Below are 23,929 nucleotides of genomic sequence, written 5' to 3' on the forward strand. Positions count from 1 at the left end.
ACAAACATTTGTGTCTTAGTTGTTTTCAAAACAACCTTAAAAAAAGTCAGATTCAGGCATAAGCCCTTCTTCAGGAATCTCCTGTTCCCTGGATGTTGCCTGACCTGCTGCGCTTTTTCAGCAACACATTTTCAGCTCTGATCTCCAGCATCTGCAGAACTCACTTTCTCCTTTTAAAAAAAAAAGTCAGTCAGCACACTACTACAGCTATCTTATACAGGGTAAAAACAATGATTGCAGATGCTGGAAAACAGAGTCTAGATTAGAGTGGTGCTGGAAAAACACAGCAGTTCAGGTATTCCTGATGAAGGGCTTTTGCCTGAAACGCCGATTTTACTGCTCCTCAGATGCTGCCTGAACTGCTGTGCTTTTCCAGCACCACTCTAATCTAGACTCAGCTATCTTATACAGCCAAATCAATACTCTCTTTCATTAAAATCCAAATGTAACAGAAGCTATTCTATTACTCACTTCTAATCTAGACGAAACATTTGAAATGCTTTCCAATATCAAATACTTTAATAAAGCATTATCATAATCTTAAAATTGCATGTGACTGCTTGGATCACCAGCCTTTTGGACCAATAGCTAAGACTTTAGCAAAAAATAAGAATTAGCTTGTCACATGTACTCATGAGTACAGTGAAAAGTTTACAAGTTGCCACACATAGTGCCATTGTAGGTACCAAGATAAAAATTCTTAAGGGTAAAAAAAAAGAAAACAGTGGCAATATAAAGTCCAGAAATAAATTAGAAAAATAAAAAAAAAGTTCAGAATAAGTCCTTCCAACTCAGACCACATCAGGCTTCACATCATGGCTCGAATCCGAGGCTGCGTCGAGAGCCGGGAGCCCACACTGGCTTTCATCCCAGACATCACCCGTGTCACCCGTGGATGAGTGGTTAAAAGAAAAAGAAAAACACAGAGAGAGGGAGAGAAAAGAAAACAAACAAATGGAGCTCAGGATTCCTACTGTGCTGCCATCTCAGCTGCCACCATTTGCTGTTAATGTAATTGCATTAGATTTTTAAAAATCATCGCTCATCCCTTACCTGTTCAGCACCCATAGAGGACAATCCTGATGTAGGCACAGAGGTCATTGAGGTCATGCTAATCTGCCCTGACATCTGATTCATGTTGCTCATACCGGCAGTATTGGTTGCCATAGAAACACTGATATTCATATTGTTGCTGTACATGTTGGTGTTTGCCTGTTGTCCAAACTGTGGCGGGGATGGCTGTGAAAACATGCTATATAACAAAAGGGGAAAGAAAGAAAAAAAACCAATTAGATTAATTATATTTCCCCAAACACATTTGATCACATGGGTCTCACCTATCAGACGGTATGAACCTTAACAAGGACAGGCATAATTATTTTGGATATGGCATGATGCATTTACTGCCCAATTTCTGTGACAAAAATCCAAAATGTTTACCCACATTTTTGTCACAGCTAGAATAAATTATTCTGACAGTCTGCTCACTGGTCTCCGATTATTCACAATACATTTCTCTGCTTTCTCAAAGTGCAGTCGCCTGTACCCTATCCCATACTAAAATTCACTCACTCTTTACTCTTAACCTCACCAAGCTACATGACTCTCAGCCCCCTAACATATCCATCTTCCTCTGTAAAACCTCAGCATGTCTTGTATTTGCTCAGTAGCTTTCAATGGACAGGTGTTATTGCCATGATCCAGCACAAGATGTTGTAAGAACAGTGATGATTCTATTGTAGCAGCAGCCAAAACATGCAGCAGATTTTTCTCTCTGGGGATAGACTAGAAGTGAAACAGGAAAGTTGGAAAGTGACAAATCTAATTGCTGAGGAAACCAAAAAGAATTGGAAACCAGAATTTCGGGTCAATACTATATCAATAAAGAGATAGAGCCATCAGAGCTCATTAGATGTTGATATACCCAATGGAGCAAAGTAAGGAAGATGAAGGCTAGATCCAGAAGCTGAAAATAAGCAAATATAAAATTGTTGCAGCTATTTCAGTAACTTGGAGAATATTAAGTCAATCCACACCATCCACACTGAGTTAAGGAGGTTCAACAAACATGCGCAATTTTTAGTTAAGATCATGCCAAATAGAACTCAGGTTGGTGTGTATGCTGCTACTACACCCTTGAAGAAACGATTAAATCGTTCTTAAGGAAGACAGTTTTGAAGGACTTTGTGGCTAGGTTTGATGCTCTATATGAGCCAGTTTGCAAGATCATAGTATTTGCGGCTGATAGGTAACATAGCTTATAATCAACTGAAGTTTGTTTGTTGGTTCATGTTTAATATTGGATTTAGAGTATATGTAAATTATCTAAGACTTTGTTTACTGTTTGCTTTGTTTGATACTTCTAGTAAAAGTCTTTGTTTCGAACTGTGGCATTTTGTGGCTGCATTCTTTCAATAAAGAACTGGATTTCATATTTCTTTTAAAAGAAGTTGCTGGCCTAGACAGAGGTGATAACAGATAACATAACAGATCTTTACATCGGACTTTCAGGTGTAAGATTTCTAGATCTCGAATGGTCCCCTCCCACTTCACAAAACTACCAAAAGAAATTAAGTTAAAATATCAGCTTTAACAACATCAAGTCTGGAGGACATAAAGATGATTTTCTTTCTGAAAGATTCAAACAGTTCCTCTCGATATAAGCACATTATCTGGTTCACCAGTAAGTACGTTCCCCTTTTCAGCATTTCTTCAACAGTTAGAAATACTGAAAAAATTGCACTTATTTTCCATTGCAAGATGCCTAAACAGGTTGGTAAACCTGTTCCTCAAGATTAATGCAGTTACAGGGGCAAAGACATGTCCACGATTTAATGAGAACATTCATGCTGTATTTCCTTACACAGAGTCATACAGCACGCAAACAGGCCCTTCAGTCCAAGCTGAACATAACCCCAAACTAAACTAGTCCCATCTGCTTGCGCTTGGCCAATGTCCCACCAAATATTTCCTATTCACGTACTTATCCAAATGTCTTTTGAACATCATAACTGCGCCCACATCCAACACTTCCTCTAGAAGGTCATTCCATTCTGTGTAAAAATGTTGCCCTCCTGTCATTTTTAAGTTTTCTCCTCTCACTTTAAAAATATGCCCTCTAGTCTTGAAAGCCCCCAGCCTAGGGAAAATACACCTGCCATTCACCTTATCTATACCCCTCATTAAGGTCACATCTCAACCTCTGACATTCCAGTGAAAGAAGTCCCAGTCTATCCAGCCTCTCCCCATAACTCTAACCCTCCACCCCTGGCATATGATTGGGCTTAAATAGTATGAACTGTCCAACTCCCATCTCTGATTGTAAGTATATACAATATCTTAAAGTTTATGCAGATAATCAAAAGTACCTGTTTCCATTCAGATTCCCCTGTGGCCAGCCATTAATCTCAGAAGGCGACTGGTAAGTCGGCGTAGATTGAGACTGTTGCATCATTGGACTCTGCGTATGACTCATCCTTGGAGACATTAATGGGCTCTGGGGAGTTGTAGCTCCACCAAATCCTGTGTCAGACTGCTGATTCATTCCTGTGAATGAGAAAACCAGGTATAGCAAATTTTGAGCGAGCCTTTCTTCCACATACAATTGGGAAAAACAATAAAGCTAATTAATTTCAAATAATTCATCAACCTAGAAAACATGTCCAGAATGTCAATCAGAAGAAATACAAAAACCCAATTAAATGTCAACATGGCTGACAGGAAAAGAAGCATTCCACTTAAAGTTGTTTGTACACAATTGTATTTCATCAGACATGATGTAATTGTTTTCAAATGATTTGGTGCTGGAGTTTGGTCCTTTTGCCCAAAAGGCAAAAATATTCCTAACAGGTGAAAGTTCTGTACAAAACTTGACAACCAGAAAAAGGCAAACAGTAAAAGACAAACTTCTTTATCTGTGATCAATTAACAGTGGCTAGATTAGTGATGTTTTACTCCGATGTCACTCTCTCTGGCATGAACATATTTCGAATGACATTTGGTTCCACTATAAAGATCAATCTCCAATCAATCCTTTATTCTCAACCATGTCACTCCTGTTCACAAGATGCTGTCTGTGCAGACTCAGTGACAGCATGAAGTTATCGCTTGGCGTTTAGGCACATGGATGTAATTAACTTGATAAATTAATAATTTCTAAAAAGGTGCCACCCACGAAATGAAATTCAAGTGAATGCCTAAAAAGAGACAAGGGGATAATTTCATAGCTCTCCCTACCTCAATGTATTGTTCCTCATTTTTTTTTTGTTTACCCTGAAGTCCTGAGTTTTAATTAAACATAAGTGTCACTTTCAAACCCATTTTGGTGATCCAGCCTTCAGCATCCTCTCTCCCGAACAGGAGAATGAACCCTGAGGCAGAGTTCAATTGCAGTTAACTGATTAACAGCTGAAAATGTGTTGCTGGAAAAGCACAGCAGGTCAGGCAGCATCCAAGGAACAAGAGATTCGACGTTTCGGGCATAAGCCCTCCTGAAGAAGGGCTTATGCCCGAAACGTCGAATCTCCTGTTCCTAGGATGCTGCCTGACCTGCTGCGCTTTTCCAGCAACACATTTTCAGCTCTGATCTCCAGCATCTGCAGACCTCACTTTCTCCCCTAACTGATTAACAGGCCAGGACACAGACCGGAGGTCTTCATTACCTACACAGTGCATGATGCATTTTTAAAAATCATTTACAGGGTGCAAGTGTCATATTGCCCAAAGGGCAGTGCTGAGCGTCTGGAATCACACATACGCCAGACTGGGAAGACTGGTAGATTTTCTTCCCAAAAAGACATCACTGAACAAGATGGAATTTTACCACAATAAACAATAGCTTCATGGCCACCATTAGACCAACTTTTATTCCAGATTATTTTTCTTAAATTGAATTTAAATTTCAATAGAAATAGTGAACCCACTGGTAGCAATCTTCCAAGAATCCCAAGATTTTGGAAAAGTCAGAAAAGATTAAAAAATACTGCCAATGTTACAACTTTATTCAAAAGGGGAAGGAGATAAAAACTGCTAACTAGAAAGCATTGAGAAAACATTAGAATCTGCTATAAAGACGTTACAGCAATGCGTTTAGAAATACAAACTTTAATCAAACAGAATCAGCAATATAATAAGAGCCCATGGTGTTGGGGGTGATTTATTAGCATGAACCTCTTGGTCCTTGTGCATTAGTCACAAGAAGTTAGCATAAAAGTTTAGAAAGTAATATGGAAGGCAAATGGAATATTGGCCTTCATTTGAAAAGAAAGATAGTGTAAAATCAGTGAATTCCTGCTAAAACTGTACAAGGCAGTAGTTAAACCACACAGAATACCTTGGACAGTTTTGATCCTGTTACCTCACAGAAGATATACTGATATTGGAGACAGCCCAGAGAAGTTTCACTGGCTTATTTCAGATATGAGGGGGTTTTCTAATGAGGAGAGATTGAGTAGGTTGGGTCTGAAGACACTGGGTTTAGAAGAACGAGAATGATCTTACTGAAATACAAGATAAGAGACGAGGAAGAATTTCTTCTCTCAGTGGGTAGCAAATCTACAGAATTCTTTACTGCAGAGCGCTGTTGAGGCTGGGTCATTAAGTATATTCAAGGCTGAGGAGGCAGGAAAGTGAACTTGAAAATTATCAGAACATCCATGATCTCATTGAAGATGGAGCAGACTCAATGGGCTGAATGAATTACTTCTGCTCCTACATCTAATGGTCTACGATGGGACTTAAACATGCCCCCATATCATTAGATGGAGCTTAATTACGAGTAATGTCACTATACTACGATGCCACAACCTCGCTAATTACTCCTGGAGACACCAGAGCACGATAGTAACTCAGTGTATTTTAAAAAATACGGCTAACCATGAGAATATAACTCTCAATAATGGTAAATGCCAAACTTAGCAGGCAGTTAGGAGAAGAATTACTGTATTAATATTTCTACTACTATATTGCACATTAAGGAATTCACCCCCCCCCCCCCCAATTTGTTTAAGGTAAAAATCATTCCAGGTTAATTTTTCTTTCACAAGTCGAATTAACTTTTATCATTTTGTAACAAAGGAGTAAAAGAACTAAAGCTATGTAGTTGAGCTGGGACACAACAGCCCATCAAGTCCATGATTAACAATATAGTTTTCCCATTTAAACAGCAGCTTAGAGTTCATTCCTGAAAGTAATCACGTTTTAAATATTCAGTCAAATTTGATGCTTTTGTTGCTGCATGAATCCCCATTCTGATTAAAGCAACAATGGAAACTACTCTGTAATTTCTAAGCTTTGATTTTGGTACAATGAAGCAAAAGTGCATACAATATATAGCAGGAGTTCAGTTTAAGTCCAAGATCTTATTTGCAAAGTCGTTTGAATGCAGGGTACTTTGTGTAACTACTATTCAGTAATAAATTCTCTCAATTTCATAGCTACTTCACATTTGTAGGTTTAAAAAAAACTGCTTCTGACAAACTTATGCTCTCCAATTTCTAAAACATCAATTTAGGAACGTACCAGTTCCTTTCATATTTTGTAAAAACCAGAAATTACTGAACAAATTATCTTTATTGAACAAATTATCTTTACTAAAGTAAAAAGGTTATGAATTAACTGCACCAAACTGTTCCAATAGGAAGAAATAATTTCAAAAATGGACTAATTAGCAGTGTTTGGTAACATGCTTGTTTGGAAATCACTTTAGTTAGGATTTATAAATTGGGATTTTACAGGTGAGGTGTGTTGGATCAAAGTGCACCCAAGTTAACCAATACTCATTTTGAAGCCATATAGCTTATTCTTTTCTTTATAACATTTCACTTATTAATCTTGACATAAAACTGTTAAATCTAAAACTAATTCCTGCCCACTTGTTACATTATAAATTTCTACATTTACAATTACTATGGGGACTAGCAATATAAACAGGGTCACATTTATTGCCTCCTCTCGACAAAGGCAGACACTTTCTCGCTGTCAGTCATGAAATTGGGAGGCTTTTCGTTGTTATTTTGTGGACTGGAAATATTGTACTTAATTGATTCGCTCATTGTTAAGAGTGTACAAGAACATTTTGAGTCAGTATGTGGATATACCTACCCAAGAAGAAGTAAAACTTGAGGAAATAAGGCATGGCAGGTGACGGAGGTGTCAGTGGGGAAGCACCTTAGGGGCCAGGAACCATAATTCTATTAGTTTTAAAATAGTAATGGAAAAGGATAGACCAGATCTAACAGTTGAAGTTCTAATTTGGAGGAAGGCTAATTTTGACAGTAGTAGGCAAGGACTTCCAAAAGCTGTCTGGGTGCAGATGTTCACAGGTAAAGGGATGGCTGGAAAATGGGAAGCCTTCAGAAATGAGATAACAAGAATCCAGAGACAGTATATTCCTGTGAGGGTGAAAAGAAAGGCTAGTAAGGCTAGGGAATGCTGAACGAGGCTTTGGTTAAGAAGAAGGAAGCTTACGTCAGATATAGCGGGAGAAATCGAATGAATCCCAAGAGTAGAAAGGCAGACGGAGTATACTTAAGAGGAAAATCAGGAGGGCAAAAAGGGGACATGAGATGGCTTTGGCAAATAGAGATAAGGATAATCTAAAGGGTTTTTACAAATACATTAAGGACAAAAGGGGAACTAGGGAGCAAAAAGCACCACTCAAAAGATCAACAAGGCAGCCTGTGTGTGGAGCCACAGGAGATGGAGGAGAGACTAAATGAGTATTTTGCATCAGTGTTTACTGTGGAGAAGGACATGGACGATATAGAATATGGGGAAATAGATGGTGACATCCTGAAAAGTGTCTATATTACAGAGGAGGAAGTGCTGGATGTCTTGAAATGCATAAAGGTGGATAAATCCCCAGGACCTAATCAGGCGTACCCTAGAACTCTGTGGGAAGTTAGGGAAGCGATTGTTGGGATATTTGTACCATCGATAGTCATAGGTGAGGTGCTAGAAGACGGAAGGTTCGTTAACGTGGTATCATTTAAGACAGGTGGTAAGGACAAGCCAGGGATCTATAGACTGGTGAACCTGACAATTGGTGCTGGGCAAGTTATTGGAGGGAATCCTGATGGACATGATTTACACGCATTTGGAAAGGCAAGGACTGATTAGGGATAGTCAACATGGCTTTGAGTGGGAAGTCATGTCTCATGAACTTGAGTTTTTTGAAAAAGTAACAGAAGATTGATGAGGGCAGAGCGGTTGATGTGTTCTATATGGACTTCAGTAAGGCGTTCAACATGGTTCCCCATGGAAGACTGATTAGTAAGGTTAGATCTCATGGAATACAGGGAGAACTAGCCATTTGGATACAGAATTTGTTTGAAGGTAGAAGATAGAGGATGGTGGTGAAGGGTTGTTTTTCAGACTGAAGGCCTGTGACCAGTGGAGTGCCACAAGGATCAGTGCTGGGTCCACTACTTTTCGTAATTTTATATAAATGATTTGGATATGAACATAGGAGGTATGGTTAGTAAGATGGCAGATTAGTAAGTTAATGGAGATAGCAGATGACACCAAAATTGAAGGTGTAGTGGACCTTGATCAGATGGGCCAATGGGCTGAGTGCTGGTAGATGGAGTTTAATTCAGATAAATGAAAGATGCTGCATTTTGGGAAAGCAAATCAGAGCAGGACTCATATACGCAGTGGTAAGGTCCTACGGAGTAATGCTGGACAAAGAGACCTTGGAATGCAGGTTCATAGTTCCTTGAAAATAGAGTCACAGGTAGATAGGATAGTGAAGGCGACTTTTGGTATACTTTCCATTATTGGTCAGAGTATGGAGTACAGGAGTTGAGAGGTCATGGTGCAGCTGTACAGGACATTGGTTAGGCCACTTTTGGAATATTGCATGTAACTCTGGTCTCCTTCCTATTGGAATGATATTGTGAAACTTGAAAGAGTTCAGGAAAGATTTTCAAGGATGTTGCCAGGGTCGGAGAATTTGAGGTTTGCAAGTGCCTTAAGCAGGAAATTCCACATTATTAAACATTGCTCAACATACTTTTGTTTTTGAATTCCCAAACTATTCATTTTCAGAAGGTCTAGTCTAATAATCAAAGACTACTCAATTTTCAGAGTGCAGCACAATAGCTGACAGTAAAATTCTACCACATCCTGCATTATCCTAAGAACTCATCTATAAAATGCCACCTTAAAAATCCAAATCCTATGCATTCACACATTAAGCAACATGATGATGTGCAGGACAAATAATGACCATGTTACTCAACATAAAAGCTCCTTTCCTCAGTTTAATTTTCAATCTTGCTTTAACACCATGTTATATCAATAGCTATCTTTTAAAACAAATGTTCCATGAGTACTGGTTAAAACTCCCAACATTCTGCTTTCACATGATTTATATAATGCTTGAAATGATTAACCGGCAATAACCTAGATGGCTGCAATACTCCACCAAAGATGATACTGATGGAGCCATCACTTTTTGTTTATACAAATAGATGTGAGATAAACCTTTATAAGTTGTGTCACAGATATGATACTTAATCCAATCAATTCAAGCTGTCAAAAGTATTTTTTGCCCAGCACTAGCTATGGAGGAGCTTAAAATTTACTTGCAATAAGCTGGTTTTATTTCTGTAGCATTCATCTTATTTTCTATAGAATGCAAAGGAAGCAGTTCTCTGTTCTTTTTACAGCATCAATGGGCAAAAACAAATATTAAACATTTATATATTAAGGTAAAAAGGGACATTCACAACTCTGTTCAATGACACGGATTACACTTCACTACAAATAAATAGCTGGTCTAGATTCCAAGCATTTTTTTAAAAAAGAATTGATTCGCTGCATAAAAGATATGGAGATATATTTATATTGGACAAAGGTTTACTTGACAGACAAGAGTAAACTTTTGGTTATAAAAAAACATAACACATGGGAGCAGGACTAGGGCATTTGGCCATTCAAGCCAATTCCCCCGTTCAATAAGATCACTGTTGATCTGATTGTGGCCTTCACTTCACTTTCACATCTGCACCCCATAAACCTCAACTTACTGGTAAATCAAATACCCGTCACGCTCAGCCTTGAATATATTGAATGACACAGCCTCTTCTCAGAAAAGAAATTCCTCCTCCCCATCACCTTAAACACACAGCCTCTTTTTTTTTTAAAAATCACGTGTGTCACTAATTCGAGAATCATCTAGGCACTGAAAAATCTTCTCAATATCCATATGCTCAGTGCTTGTATGTTTCTTACACGTTTCACTGAATGTAACAATACCGGTGAGCCCTATTTGGCCAATCGTCCTTACATCAATTCTACGGCTTGAATTGAAACTGTCCGCTTTGAACTCACGTGTCTGCCCTTATTCCGCATTTTTATATTTTCCACTCATTCAGCTCACTAATAAATGCTGTTATAGTTTATTTCTCAGTCGTCTCTTACAATTAGCATTCCACATTCTAATATCTCCCCCCTTACAAATGTGAATGGATTGTAAGGAGATTGGAATCAAGTAGTTGACACTGGGCTTACAATCTATTAAGTAATTTTGAGCAAGTAAAATTCTCAACTGCTTTAATTTAGCTACATATAGAGAAAATTTTAAGGTGCTGTATAAATACGCTGCTAAAAAAATTAAATTTGAGAGTTTTTCAAAGTTGTAAGATTCGGGCTTTCACAGAACAGGGACATCAGGCAGAATGGAGTTTGGCACTGCATGCAAGTTAGTAAAACAAAAGTCCACATCACAAAGTAGGGAAAGTGGGTCAGGATAAATAAGCTGAAGATATTATAAGCAACAGCTCCACACCCAATGCAAAGCCAAAAAAAAAAAATTGCTTGATCATTCCTAACATACAAAGAAAAAGAATAATACATTTTTTACAATAAAGTATTTTTGCCATTCTAATAGTTAACAGCACTCAGAGGAAAGGCAGTACCTGAACTGGGAAACTGGAAGGCATTGTGCTGCATTTGGGGACTCAATACAGCCCCAAACTGTCCTCCCACATTTCCTATCATTCCCTGGTTAGCCATATTCATCTGGGAGCCATGCAAGGAGCTGTGAGAGAGGAGCTGTGTCCCTGGATTTGGGGACACCGGGGAGAAAGGACTTGTGGAAGGTGGTGGGGAAGTAAGCCCAGTACCATAGTTTGGAGGGTATGGGAACTGTTGTGGTGATGCCTGAGGAATCCGAGGAGTGGTCATGGCTCCCGCCATGTTGCTGGAGTTTGCCATGTTTGGTGAGATGTTCAACCCCTGTTGCCGCATCATCATGGTCCTCTGGGGTACCTGCTGCACCAACTGTTTCTGACGCAGATACTGATTCAAAAGCTCACGCTGTCTCTGGGCCAGCATCTGGGCATTAATGGGTCCCTGATGAACAAATGGAAAATATACATAACGTTTAGCATTCAAACATTCACATATTAATAACATTTTGCATTTAAACGGTGTCTAAATGTTTTTCATTAAATATTTACATAGCTAAACTTTGCAAACCTATACGTTCCCTGATATCTAATGTAATACCTTGAAAAGTAAACTTCAGTTCATTATATTGACTCTAATAAATCAGGAGAGCTCCAATAACTGTCTCCATAAGTCCACATGAAAATTTCAGACTTTTTACTTTACAAAACAACGCTTTTTAGTACCTTTCATTTTCCAAAATTAAATTCAGGATTTGTTCAAACAAGATTCATGGTTGATTGGCCAGAAGCAAGGCTAATCACTTAATTATGAATCATAGAGCTGTACAGCACAGAAACAGACCCTTCGGTCCAATTCATCCATGCCGACCAGATATCTTAAATTAATCTAGTCTCATTTTACCAGCACTTGGTCCATCTTCCACTAAACCCTTCTAATTCACCTACCCATCCAGAAGCCTTATAAATGTCGTCATTGAACCAACCTCCACCACTTACTCTGGCAGCTCATTCGATACACACCCTCTGCAATGAAAAATTTGCCTTAGGTCCCTTTTAATATCTTTCCCCCCTCACCTTAAACCTATGCCCTCTAGTTTTAGACTCCCCTACCCTGGGGAAAAGACCATGGTTCTTCACCCTATCCATGTCCTCAATTTTAAAGACTACTATAAGGTCACCCCTCAGCCTACAACACTCCAGGGCAAGTCGCCCCAGCCCATTCAGCCTCTCCCAACAGCTCAAACCCTCCAAACCTGGCAAATCCTTGGAAATCTTTTCTGAACCCTTTCAAGTTTCAAAACATTACAACAATAAACGATTGTACAGATGTGAAATGTAGGCTCAACAGTCTCCAAGTCTGAAAGCATACTAAAAGTTCATCATTACTTCTTAGATGTTATTGCCTTCTCAAAATATTAATCTGGAGTTTATATCAAGATGCTGAGCTGTAGTGATCAGGAAGATCCCAAGATTATATAGAGTCAGAGATGTACATACCACCCTGTGTGAAAATGTTGCCCCTTAGGTCTCTTTCACATCTTTCCCCTCTCACCCTAAACCTATGCCTTCTAGTTCAGGACTCCCTCACCCCAGGGAAAAGACTTTGTCTATTTACTGCAGCCATGCCCCTCATGATTTTATAAACCTCTATAAGGTCACCCCTCAGCCTCCGATGCTCCCAGCCTGTTCAGCCTCTCCCTATAGCTCAAATCCTCCTATGGGCCAATTTCAGATGGATTACTGTTCATCATTTCACTACCCAATTAGTTTCTTTTATTAATTAATCTAATCTATCTCACAAATTGCAACACTACACAGTCAGGGTTCACATTATTATCAAAGGCATTATTTCGGCAGGCATAATTTTTTATTAAAAATGCATTGCTGGATTACAGGAAAGACAGCTTTCACAGCCTTCTCTCTGATATCTACAGGGAAATATAAAGTAGAAATGTACATTTCAAGAGCTATCTTTCAAAATAGCTATTTTAAAAATTAGCGCAACATGTAATTCCAATCCCCAACTTATTCCACTTTGTCTCCTGAAAATGTGTCTAGTTCATAAGGTATATATTTGCTCTGGGAAGCAAACTTTACCCTTAAACCAAAATAGTATATTAATGTCGCAGGAAAGGTACTGTGGTGATGAGAGAATCAGAGCTGAAAATGTGTTGCTGGAAAAGCGCAGGTCAGGCAGCATCCAAGGAGCAGGAGATTCGACGTTTCGGGCATAAGCCCTTCTTCAGGAATGATGAAAATGTGTCTAGCAGGCTAAGATAAAAGGTAGGGAGGAGGGACTTGGGGGAGGGGCGATGGAGATGCGATAGGTGGAAGGAGGTCAAGGTGAGGGTGATAGGCCGGAGTGGGCTGGGGGCAGAGAGGTCAGGAAGAAGACTGCAGGTTAGGAAGGCGGTGCTGAGTTCGAGGGATTTGACTGAGACAAGGTGGGGGGAGGGGAAATGAGGAAACTGGAGAAATCCGAGTTCATCCCTTGTGGTTGGAGGGTTCCCAGGCAGAAGATGAGGTGCTCTTCCTCCAACCGTCATGTTGTTACGGTCTGGCGATGGAGGAGTCCAAGGACCTGCATGTCCTTGGTGGAGTGGGAGGGGGAGTTAAAGTGTTGAGCCACGGGGTGGTTGGGTTGGTTGGTCCGGGTGTCCCAGAGGTGTTCTCTAAAACGTTCCGCAAGTAGGCGGCCTGTCTCCCCAATATAGAGGAGGCCACATCGGGTGCAGCGGATGTAATAGATGGTGTGTGTGGAGGTGCAGGTGAATTTGTGGTGATATGGAAGGATCCCTTGGGGCCTTGGAGGGAAGTAAGGGAGGAGGTGTGGGCGCAAGTTTTGCATTTCTTGCGGTTGCAGGGGAAGATGCCGGGAGTGAAGGTTGGGTTGGTGGGGGGTGTGGACCTGACGAGGGAGTCACAGAGGGAGTAGTCTTTTCAGAACACTGATAGGGGAGGGGAGGGGAGGGGAGGGAAATATATCTCTGGTGGTGGGGTCCGTTTGGAGGTGGCGGAAATGACGGCGGATGATATGCTGTATATGGAGGTTGGTGGGGTGGTAGGTAAAAACCAGTGGGGTTCTGTCCTGGTGGCGGTTGGAGGGGTGGGGCTCAAGGGCGGAGGAGAGGGAAGTGGAGGAAATGCGATGGAGGGCATCGTCGATCACGTCTGGGGGGAATCTGCGGTTGTTGCAGAAGGAGGCCATCTGGGCTGTACGGTATTGGAACTGGTCCTCCTGGGAGCAGATGCGGCGGAGACGAAGGAATTGGAAATATGGGATGGCGTTTCTACAGGGGGCAGGGTGGGAGGAGGTGTAGTCTAAGTAGCTGTGGGAGTCAGTCGGTTTATAGTAGATGTCCGCGTTGATTCGGTCGCCCCAGAATCAGCCTGACTGGCCTGTTGATCAATAATAGTGCAAATGCTCTTTCCATTCGGATTGCAGTCAGCCAGCGATAATAATCTGGACAGGTTTGTTTCATCTGGTTATTGCAAAACGTATTGCATAACTACAGTATCTAATATCCACTCTTACTAAATGCCAAGACCTAGAATATTCTGGAACTAATGGGTCAGTTCTAAATTTTATGATGTTGTCATCAAGCTAGTTAGTGACTGTTTCTATAAATAAGTAGAATAACATGAGAAACATCTAACAGTAGTTTCTACTACATACCTGACTACTCATCTGTGGTGGCACACTAGCCCTTAGAGGTAGATTCATGTTGGAGACGGTGGTAAGTGGATTGATTAGTGGCTGACGATTCTACCAAACCAAATAAAAATGATAAATTAACTATTAGTATGAAAAAGAACTTATCAGCAAATCACCAAGATACTGATGTTGTACAATACCAGCAATCTCAAATGATCTAATATACCAAACTATCAAAAGCATATTACAAGAAATTATCTTGCAAATAAAGAAGAAAATCTCAAAAGCCCGAAATCAATTTTCTTTGTGGCATATGGGATTTCCCCCCCCCAAAAAATCATCATTCTGGGACATAGCAGGTGATGCATGTCATAATGGAAATCAAGTTTGTTTCCATTGTCAGCAGGATGTGCAGAAATCAAACAATTAACATAAACTTAATTTTCCATAAAGATTAAACTGAGAATTTGATAACTATTGATAAATGCCGTTCTCTATGCAATCAAATAAATTGTTGGTTGGCAAAAGTTGATGCACAAATATCATCACATTTCACTTTTTTTTTTGCTAGATTACAGATTTATATGACCAAACAAAATTGCCTCCTGTAAAAAAAAGAGTTCATAAGTTTCCAATATTAAAGCAATCAGAATACAGCAGTAAAAAACTGCATTGATGTGAATGTAAGTTAAACAATCTCTTAATCTGAAAATATATTCAAGTTCATTTTTGCTTGTAAAAATTCTGCTGTCTTTGCTAAAAATATTAATCTGGGGCTCTTCCTCAGTTCAGTGAGTACTTCTGTCAAGTCCCTAAGCCATACAGGACAAGACGACACTAAGATGACTTCTCATCTGGGCTGACTTCAGATGGAATAGATCATCATAAAACACTTAGGACAGATGATAGCTGAGTGCTATTATCGCTAGACTACTAATCCAGAACTCAACTCATGCTCAGGGGACCTGGGTTTGTACTCTGCCATGGCAGATGATGGAATTAAGGACCTATCGATGACCATGTAACCATTGTTATTTTGGATCACTAATGTGATCACTAATCTGCTGTTCTCACCTGATCTGGCCTACATGAGGCTTCAATTGCACATCAACGTGATGGACTCTCAGCTGCCCTTTGAAACAGCCTAGTAAGCTGCTCAGTTAAAAGGCAACTAAGGATGGGCAGTAAATGCTAGCCAGCCAAGCTCATGCTCATGTTCCAGGAGTTAAATTTTAAAAAAAAGTCAGGCTTTATAAGTAGTGTCACCACATTTTGGATAAACAGGACAAAGAAACACTTGATATCTCTCCTGAGTAGTATCTGGCACACCTGGTCAGTCAGGAGTTACTTTTCAATTCACTCGTAGGAACATGGGGGTTGCTGGCTAGGCCAGGATTTATTGCCCATCCCTAGCTGCCTTTGAGAAGGTGACAGTTTCCTGAACTGCTACAGTCTATGAACTCTATCACCTGATCCACAATGCCTTTAGGGAGAGAATTTCAGGATTTTGACCCAGTGACACAGAAGGAATGGCAATACATTCCCAAGTCATAATGGTGAGTGGCTTGTAGGGAAACATGAAGCTGGTGGTGTTCCCATATATTTGCTCCTTTGTCCTTCAAAATGGTAGTGGTCTTGGGCTGGGAAGGTGCTGTCCTATAACCTTTGGTGAATTTCTGCAGTGCATCTTATAGATAATACATACTGCTGTTTCTGAGTGTCGGTGGTGGAAGGAATGGACGCTCGTCAATGCGGTGCTAATCAATCGGGCTGCTTTGCCCTGGTTGGCGCCAAGCGTGTGTGTTGTTGGAGTTCACTCATCCAGGCAAGTGAGGAGTATTCCATCACACTCCTGACCTGAACCTTATTGATGGTGGACTGACCTCGGGCAGTCAGGAGGTGAATTACTCTTTGTAGTACCCCTACTCTTTGATCTGCTCTTGTAGCCACTATATTTGTGGCAAGTCCATTTGAACTTCTGGTCAATGGTAACTTCCAGGATGTTGATAATGGGAATTCAGTGAATAGCAATGATTAGATTGCCTCTTTTTGGAAACGGTCGTAGTTTAGCATATGTGTGACATGAATGTTGTTTGTCACCCCAAGTCTGGATATTGCCCACAGCTTGTTGCATTTGAACATGGACTGCTTCAATACCTGAAACAACACGAATAGAGCTGAACATTGCGCAATCAGCGAACATCCCCCACTTCTAATCATATGATGGATGCAAGGTCATTGATGAAGCAGCTGATGATGGCTGGGCCTAGGTCATTATGTTGAGGGACTCCGGCAGAGCTGTTACAACTGACTTCCAACAACCATGACCACTGTCGATGTGTCAGGCATGAATCCAACCACCGGAGAATTTGCACCCCCTCCCACCCCCCAATCCCAAGTACCCACTGATTCCAGTTTTGCTAGGGCTCCTTAATGCCACATTCGGTCAAATAGGGCCTTGATGTCAAGGGCTGTCACTCTCATCTTATCGTTGGAATCCAGCTCTTTTATCATTGATCGTTCCAAGGCTACGAAGAGGTCAGGTGTGAGTGGCCCTAGCAGAATTCAAACTGGATATCACTGAGCAGGTGACAGCACTGTTGTTGGTACTTTCCATCACTTTACTGATTACTGAGGGTCGACTGATGGAACAGGTTGGATTTATCCTGCTTTGTGTGCACAGGACATAGATAGGCAATTTTCCACATCTTTTGAATGCAGAGGCTGATGAGGTGGAAAACAAGGACATCCTTCCAGAAAGGAGGAGAATACTGAGGGCAGAAATGAGGTAAAAAGCATGGACATGTCCAAGGGCCTTGTTCATCAAGGAGCACTAATTCCTCACTTGGGGGAAAGAGAAAAAGGAAGACATGTCACAAGAATCCCTGTAGAGAGTGACATCATCAGAACAGATGTGATGGAGACAGAGCATGTGAGAGAATGGAATGGAATCCTTGCAGTAAGTAGGGTGTGAGGAGGTGTAGCCGAGCTAATTGAAGGATATTGGACAGCATAGCCCGAGAAATGGGAATGAGTAAAATCAAGAGAAGGGAACAACAAAGATGGATCAAGATGAAGGTGACAGATGGATGGAAATTGAAAATTGATTCATTTCGCCAATTCCAGAAGACAGTAGGCATTAAGACTCATGAGATCATTGATATACCGAGAAAGAATTGTGGGAGAGGACCCAAGTGGGACTGGAAGAAGGAAGTCTCCATACACCCCACAAAACGACAGGGATAACGGAGACACCTGCAAGTTCCCATAGTGACACCTTTTACTTAGAGAAAATGAAACAAGTTAAAGGAGAAATTGCTTAAAATGAGAACAAGCTCAACTAGGTGAAGGAGCAGCATGGGGACTGTTCAGGCTTCCTTTCAAGGAAGTAGCCTTCAGATCACCTTGTTGAGGGATGGACAGGAGCAGACTGCCTAAAGTGGATAGGTCAGACAGGCTAGGCCTGTATTCTCTGGGGCTTTGAAAGGGAGCTTCAACGAAACATATAAAATCCTGAGGGGACTTGGCTGGGTGGATATTGGAAGTACGTCTCCTCTTGTGGGAGGAATGAGAACTAGGAGCCAGTTTAAAAATAAAGGACGTAACCATTGAAAACAGAGATGGTGAAACATATTTTCCTGTCAGATGGCTGAAAGTCTCTGGAATTCCCTTCCTTCAAAAGGCAGTGGATGTAGAATCTTTAAATATTTTTAAAGCAAGGTATATGGATTCTTGGTTGGTGAGGGGTGAAAGATCATTTGGGATATGCAAGAACGTAGCATAGAAGTTAAAATCAGATCAACCATGATCTTATTGAATGGTAGAGCATTCAGTTCGAAGTTCTTTCTGCTTAATGTTCATATGCAGAGAGTTTGGTGAAGAGGAAGCAACTGGGGCCAGGAAACTGCAAATTGCACAGCACCATAAGAATCATGAATGTAAGTGGGAAGAGGCTCAATGAGGAGAGAATTAACATGTCAAAATAGGAAGATTTAAGTTCAGTGGGGTAGGATGAAAAACAAAGGTAGCTGGAACAAACTGAGTTCAATCTGGAGAAATGTGAGGTAATGTATTTAATAATAATAACAAAAAAAAGGTTAATAAAACAAAAGAATACACAACAAATGGTAGGACACTGAGAAGTGTAGAGGGACTGAGGGACCTTGAAGGTGTACATTCAGAGACTCTGATAACTGGCTAAGTTGGTCAAGAAAGTGTACAAAATCAGAGCAAATTACTGCAGATTCTGGAATCCCTACTGAAAATAATATTCTGTTTAAGAGTCATGCAGACTCAAAACATTGGCTTCATGGATGCTGCCTGACCTGCTGTGATCTCCAGCACTTTTTGTTTTCAGGTGTACAAAATATTTGCCATGATTAGTTGAGGCAGAGTGCAAGAGCTGGGAGGTTATGCTTAAAATGTATAAAACACTGGTTAAGCCACAAATGATTGCTGAATGCAGCTCAGCTCACTACAATATAGGAAGGGCATGACTGTACAAGGAGATTAACAAGGACGTTGTCTGGATGTAATCATTTTAGTTATGCGGTGTAATTGGGTAGACCAGGGTCATTTTCTTTGGAACGAAGGCGGCTACGAGTAGACCAGCTTCAATTGCATAAAATAATGAGGGGTCTGAATAAAATGGATAGGAAGGCCCTACTTAGTTGAGAAGATCAGGTCCGTTAACAGGTAACATAGGATTAAGTAGTTAAGAAGGATTTAAAGAAGGTGGTAGGGATCTAGCACTCTCTGTTTGGAAAAGGTGGCAGAGGCAGAAACCCTCTTAAATGTTTAAACAGTACTTGGGACATGGTCTTGAAGTGCTGTAACCTACAAGGCTACGAGCCAAGAACTGGAAAATGGAGTTAGGCTAAATGATTCTCTCACCTGTTAAGAGATTTTGGACCAATTGGCCTCCTTTGTTGCAAGTTTCTATGGCGCTGGAGTGGGTGCTCTGTTTTTGTCTTCACATATACAAAGGATCTTATAGGGTACAGAGGAGTCTTGAGGAAGTTGCTAGCATTGGAAATTTTAAACAGTGAAAATAGACCAGATAGGCTGCAGTCGCATTCCTTGGAAAAGATAACATGCATGGAAAATTAATTAAATTAAATAAAATTAAGAGGGACTGAGGAAGAGTAGGTAAGGCTTTGTTCACTTAGCAGAGAGGTCAATAACCAAGGAAGATAGTTTTGAAATGACTGGCAGAAATAGGAGGGAGGTGAATAAAAATGTTTTTTTCCTCAGAAAGTGGAGAAGAGTTGGGCCTTCACTACTTGAAAGTGTGGTACAGATACAAGCTTGCAGCACATAAAAGGTTCTTGGATTCGTGCTTAAGTTACCATTGAGCTACAAGTTTATAGAATGAGAGCTGGGTTTAGTTCTAATTAATGAATGCAGTTAAAAGATAAGCAAGGCAACTTTACTTCCCCTTAACATTTCAAGCAGAATAAGTGCAGTAAACATGAACCTTGAAAATGATTATTAAGAATTACCATTTGTTGCCCTTGAAGTCTTTGCTGCAGTTGAAGCCTAAGCTGATTGGGCTGGTTCGGTACCATACCAGGAGACCTTAACCCAGGCCTCGGTTGCATACGTAACATTGAGTATCCTGGTCGCTGCCCCACTTGAGTAGCCAAAGGATGAAAATTCGGATCTTGCATGTTGGAGTAGTTCCCTTGTACTACAGTAGTCTGAGAACCAAATGGCTGATTATAAACTTGAGGCTTTTCCACCATGATTGCAGATTTCTGACTTGGGAACGATTCTGTCTGGTGATCCACAGACTGGCTCTGTGAAAGCAAAAGCAGAAATCTCAAAGTGAGATGTGTTGAGTGGTCTTTGATCTTTCTCTTTGACATTCTTAAATCTGTGATTATTGGACAAATATTTGGCACGAATTAACACACAGTCGTATAAGATTAACAAAACATGAAATTAAATTTGGGCAAGATTATTCTTTTCTATATTGCAGCTATAATTATAGTACTCCAGTGGCCATAAAGCATAAAGAGGCCTAATATTCACAAAAGGAGTTGCAAGCTCAAAATACAAGAAGAACATACACTTCCCATTTACATGGAAACAAGAACTCCGCAAATTGTTTGAAGGACCCGCAATATAAAATACCATCCACTCAGAACTGCATCAAGGAGTAATAATTATCAGAATTAACAGAGCTTATTTTTAAACACAATAATTCCTCATAATATTTGTCAATTTTGTCTAGATTGATAGGATTTATTCCTGATGTAGTAGTGCTTTAAATGAGGAGACAGTGGAGCAGTAGAAACAAGCAAGTTTCTCATCTTCGAAGTGGGTAGCCAGAATAGGAACATTTCCCAACTTGGTGGTCCTACCTCAGAAGAAAGTTCCATGACAGAAACTCCCCCCCCCACCACCCAGGTAGGTGCAGGTGTTAACAAGAGTAGAGCCTGTCAGACATTGAGGCAAACTGGTTAAAAAAGACATGCCTCAGTGCACATTGTCCCAGTTATGACCAAAATAGCAAAGTGGTCGGACTCGCATCCTTCAGACTCAACTCATTCCCACAAACCGCATGCTACCTCAGGTGGCTCAGTGGTTAGCACTGTTGCCTCACAGAGCAGGGACCTGGGTTCAATTCGACTCTCAGGCAACTGCATGGAGTTTGCATATTCTCTCAGTGTTTGCATGGTTTTCTTCGGGTGCTCCGATTTCCTCCCACAGTTCAAAAATGTGCAGATTAAGTGGATTAGCCATGGGAAAATGACCTTTGCTAGTCACCCTATTTATGCCCCTCATGATTTTATAAACTTCTACAAGGTCACCATTGCCCATCATGCTCTCACACCCTCCAAGTTAGGCTACAGTGCTTCCATCTCCATTTTAACGTCGGTCAAACCAAGCAACACTCTACTGACAACAGTCAGTAAAAAGTCAGCCATCCTGAAGTTTTCCGCATTCTTGAAAACCGAAACACTTTTCGCTATAGGCTAATATATCAGGACAACAAGTCAGATCTCCAAAATACTATTGACTGCAAACCTAAATTAAGTGATATTCCCGAGAGAGAAATGCAGGGAAGTGACAGATGATACATTTTGGTACAAAGAACATAGACAATACAAAATAATACAGTACTATTTTAGAAGGTACTCAGAAGCAGAGGTACATGGGCATGTATGTGCTAAAGTCATTAATGGGGGCAGGGTAGTACTCTAAGTCTTGCTAATAGGGGCATAGACCACGACAGTAATGGGGTTGTGCTGAACTTGGGGACACAAGTCAGATCTCAACTGAAAAATAGGTGCAGTTCTGGGTGCCACACCTTTGGAACACTGTAAATGTTTTGGCGCGAACACAAATGTTGTTTAAGGACTCTATGGATGAGAAACTTCAGGGAGGTGATGGCACTAAGTTAAAATGCTCAGAAGCCATTGCCTTTACCGTGCACTGAAGGGCTTCCTCCCAGGAACAAGAGGAGGCCATTCAGCTCCTCGAGGCTGTTCCACCATTCAGGGAGATTATGGCTGACCTATGGCATAACTCCATCTACCTGCCTAGGTCTATCTCCCTTAATACATTTACGTAAAAATTTAGCTATCTCAGACAAAATTAACCACCACCATTTCTGGAAGAGTTCCTATACTATCCTTTGCGTGTTGAAGAGTTTTCTAATATCTTTCCTGAACACTGTTAAGAGAAGAGGAGGCAGCACGGTGTCTCAGTGGTTAGCACTGCTGCCTCTCAGTGCCAGAGACCTGGGTTCAATTCCACTCTTGGGCAACTGTGTGGAGTTTGTATATTCTCTTAGTGTCTGCATGGATTTCTGCAGGTGCTCCTGTTTCCTCCCACAGCCCAAATATGTGCAGACTAAGTGGATTAGCCATGGGAAAATGATCTTTGCTAGTCACCCTATCTACGACCCTCATGATTTTATAAACTTCTATAATAAGGTCACCCCTCAACTGCCAACCCTCCAGAGAAACAAGACCAGCCTATTCAACTCTCCCTATAGCTCTAACGCTCCAATCCCAACAACACCCTTGAAAATCTTTTTTGAGCCCTTCCAAGATCAACAACATCTTTCCTATAGCAAGAATACCATATGATGACATTTCTGGTTTTGGTAGAATTTCTCTCTTCTGTATATCATTATATCTCCTTCTATATAACTTCTCTCTGTATGAATATTGGTCCAGCTGTCTAAAGTACTATATTACTTGTCCCTCCATCTATGTGTCTCTCTCTTTTCCAAATATGCAACTGCCTTCCATAGTGAAAGTTGCCATGGAGACCTTCCTCAGTACACAACATCATTCTGCTCCACATTTCTTCAATTTATCAAGGAGGATCTAAAAACAAAATATCTAGATCTTACTAAATTCACAGTGAAACCTCAAGAAGACAGAGTTTGTGCCAGATATCAACCTTTACCAGCTATTTGAATATTAAAATTGGGGTTTGTAGCTCTTTAGTTATACAGAGGAACCTCAATTATCCAAATATCAATTATCCAAAGATGATCTCAAGGTCTTGGGGGGCGCACAGTGACTGGGTCGGAAGGAGGCGCGGACGGTGGGTGGGGTGGGGGGCAGATGGGACGGGGGCTCGCTCATGGTTTGCTACTGCCTAGTCTCCTGAATGGTGGACTTAACAAGTGCTTGCTGTGTCAATCCCACAGAACTAAGGTGGTGGGAGTGTGTGAGAGTGAGCTGCCTGAAGTGGTGGTGGCTAGCAAATGGGACTAGATCAGTTTGGGTTACCTGGTTGGCATGGATGAGTTGGACCAAAGAGTTTGTTCTCATGCTGTATAATTCTATGACTGCATCACAAAAATTAGGATGACTCCATTGTGCATACACAAAACATTTACCTGGTTGACCAGTTCGGGTATTCCCAAAGCCCGGTCAATTTCCTCCAGACCAAGTTCATCAATATTCTTTAATGCTGAACGCAGCTGATCCAGAATTGTCCCTTCATCATTCGGAGTTTCCATTGGAATAGATGGACAAAGTAGATCATCTTGAGAACTGTTATAGGATTGCCTACTAGTATAAAAAGCGCAAAATTAAAGAAACAGATCAGGATTTCTTAGTTTCAGGTATAACCAAAAATCCATTACTGCTGTCACACCAAGTCCAGGTCACACTTTATTCCCTCCCTCACTGATCTACACTGCATCAAAAGTTTGATCACAATGACAAGAAAATATCTTGTTATAAAATAAACTTAGAAACAAGATGTTCCCTTAGTTCCTAGGGCACACAAAGTTGGTCAAAATCATGAGGATTGTGATCAGAAAAGGGTTTGGTGTGTCTCGATTTTCAACTGCCAACATTTATTCATCATAACTGCAACAACAAATTAA

General features: G+C 40.7%; 1 protein-coding gene across 8 annotated transcripts in view; it reads right to left on the reverse strand.

The window, feature by feature from the left end:
- ncoa2 (nuclear receptor coactivator 2) overlaps positions 1-23,929 on the reverse strand; it is a 294,076-nt gene that overhangs the window by 12,611 nt on the left and 257,536 nt on the right. For 3 of the 8 annotated variants that reach the window (XM_060822730.1, XM_060822728.1, XM_060822727.1), the window contains exons 16-21: positions 23,435-23,609; positions 20,073-20,369; positions 14,593-14,682; positions 10,923-11,358; positions 3,369-3,546; positions 1,054-1,252 (exon numbers count right to left, since the gene is read on the reverse strand). In XM_060822730.1, the coding sequence (XP_060678713.1) occupies positions 1,054-1,252; positions 3,369-3,546; positions 10,923-11,358; positions 14,593-14,682; positions 20,073-20,369; positions 23,435-23,609 (1,375 nt within the window). The remainder of the gene's footprint in view (positions 1-1,053; positions 1,253-3,368; positions 3,547-10,922; positions 11,359-14,592; positions 14,683-20,072; positions 20,370-23,434; positions 23,610-23,929) is intronic. The other 5 variants (XM_060822735.1, XM_060822732.1, XM_060822736.1 and 2 more) reach the window with 3 other exon arrangements.

The sequence above is a fragment of the Hemiscyllium ocellatum genome, chromosome 4, assembly GCF_020745735.1.
Source record: "Hemiscyllium ocellatum isolate sHemOce1 chromosome 4, sHemOce1.pat.X.cur, whole genome shotgun sequence".
Taxonomy (NCBI): domain Eukaryota; kingdom Metazoa; phylum Chordata; class Chondrichthyes; order Orectolobiformes; family Hemiscylliidae; genus Hemiscyllium; species Hemiscyllium ocellatum.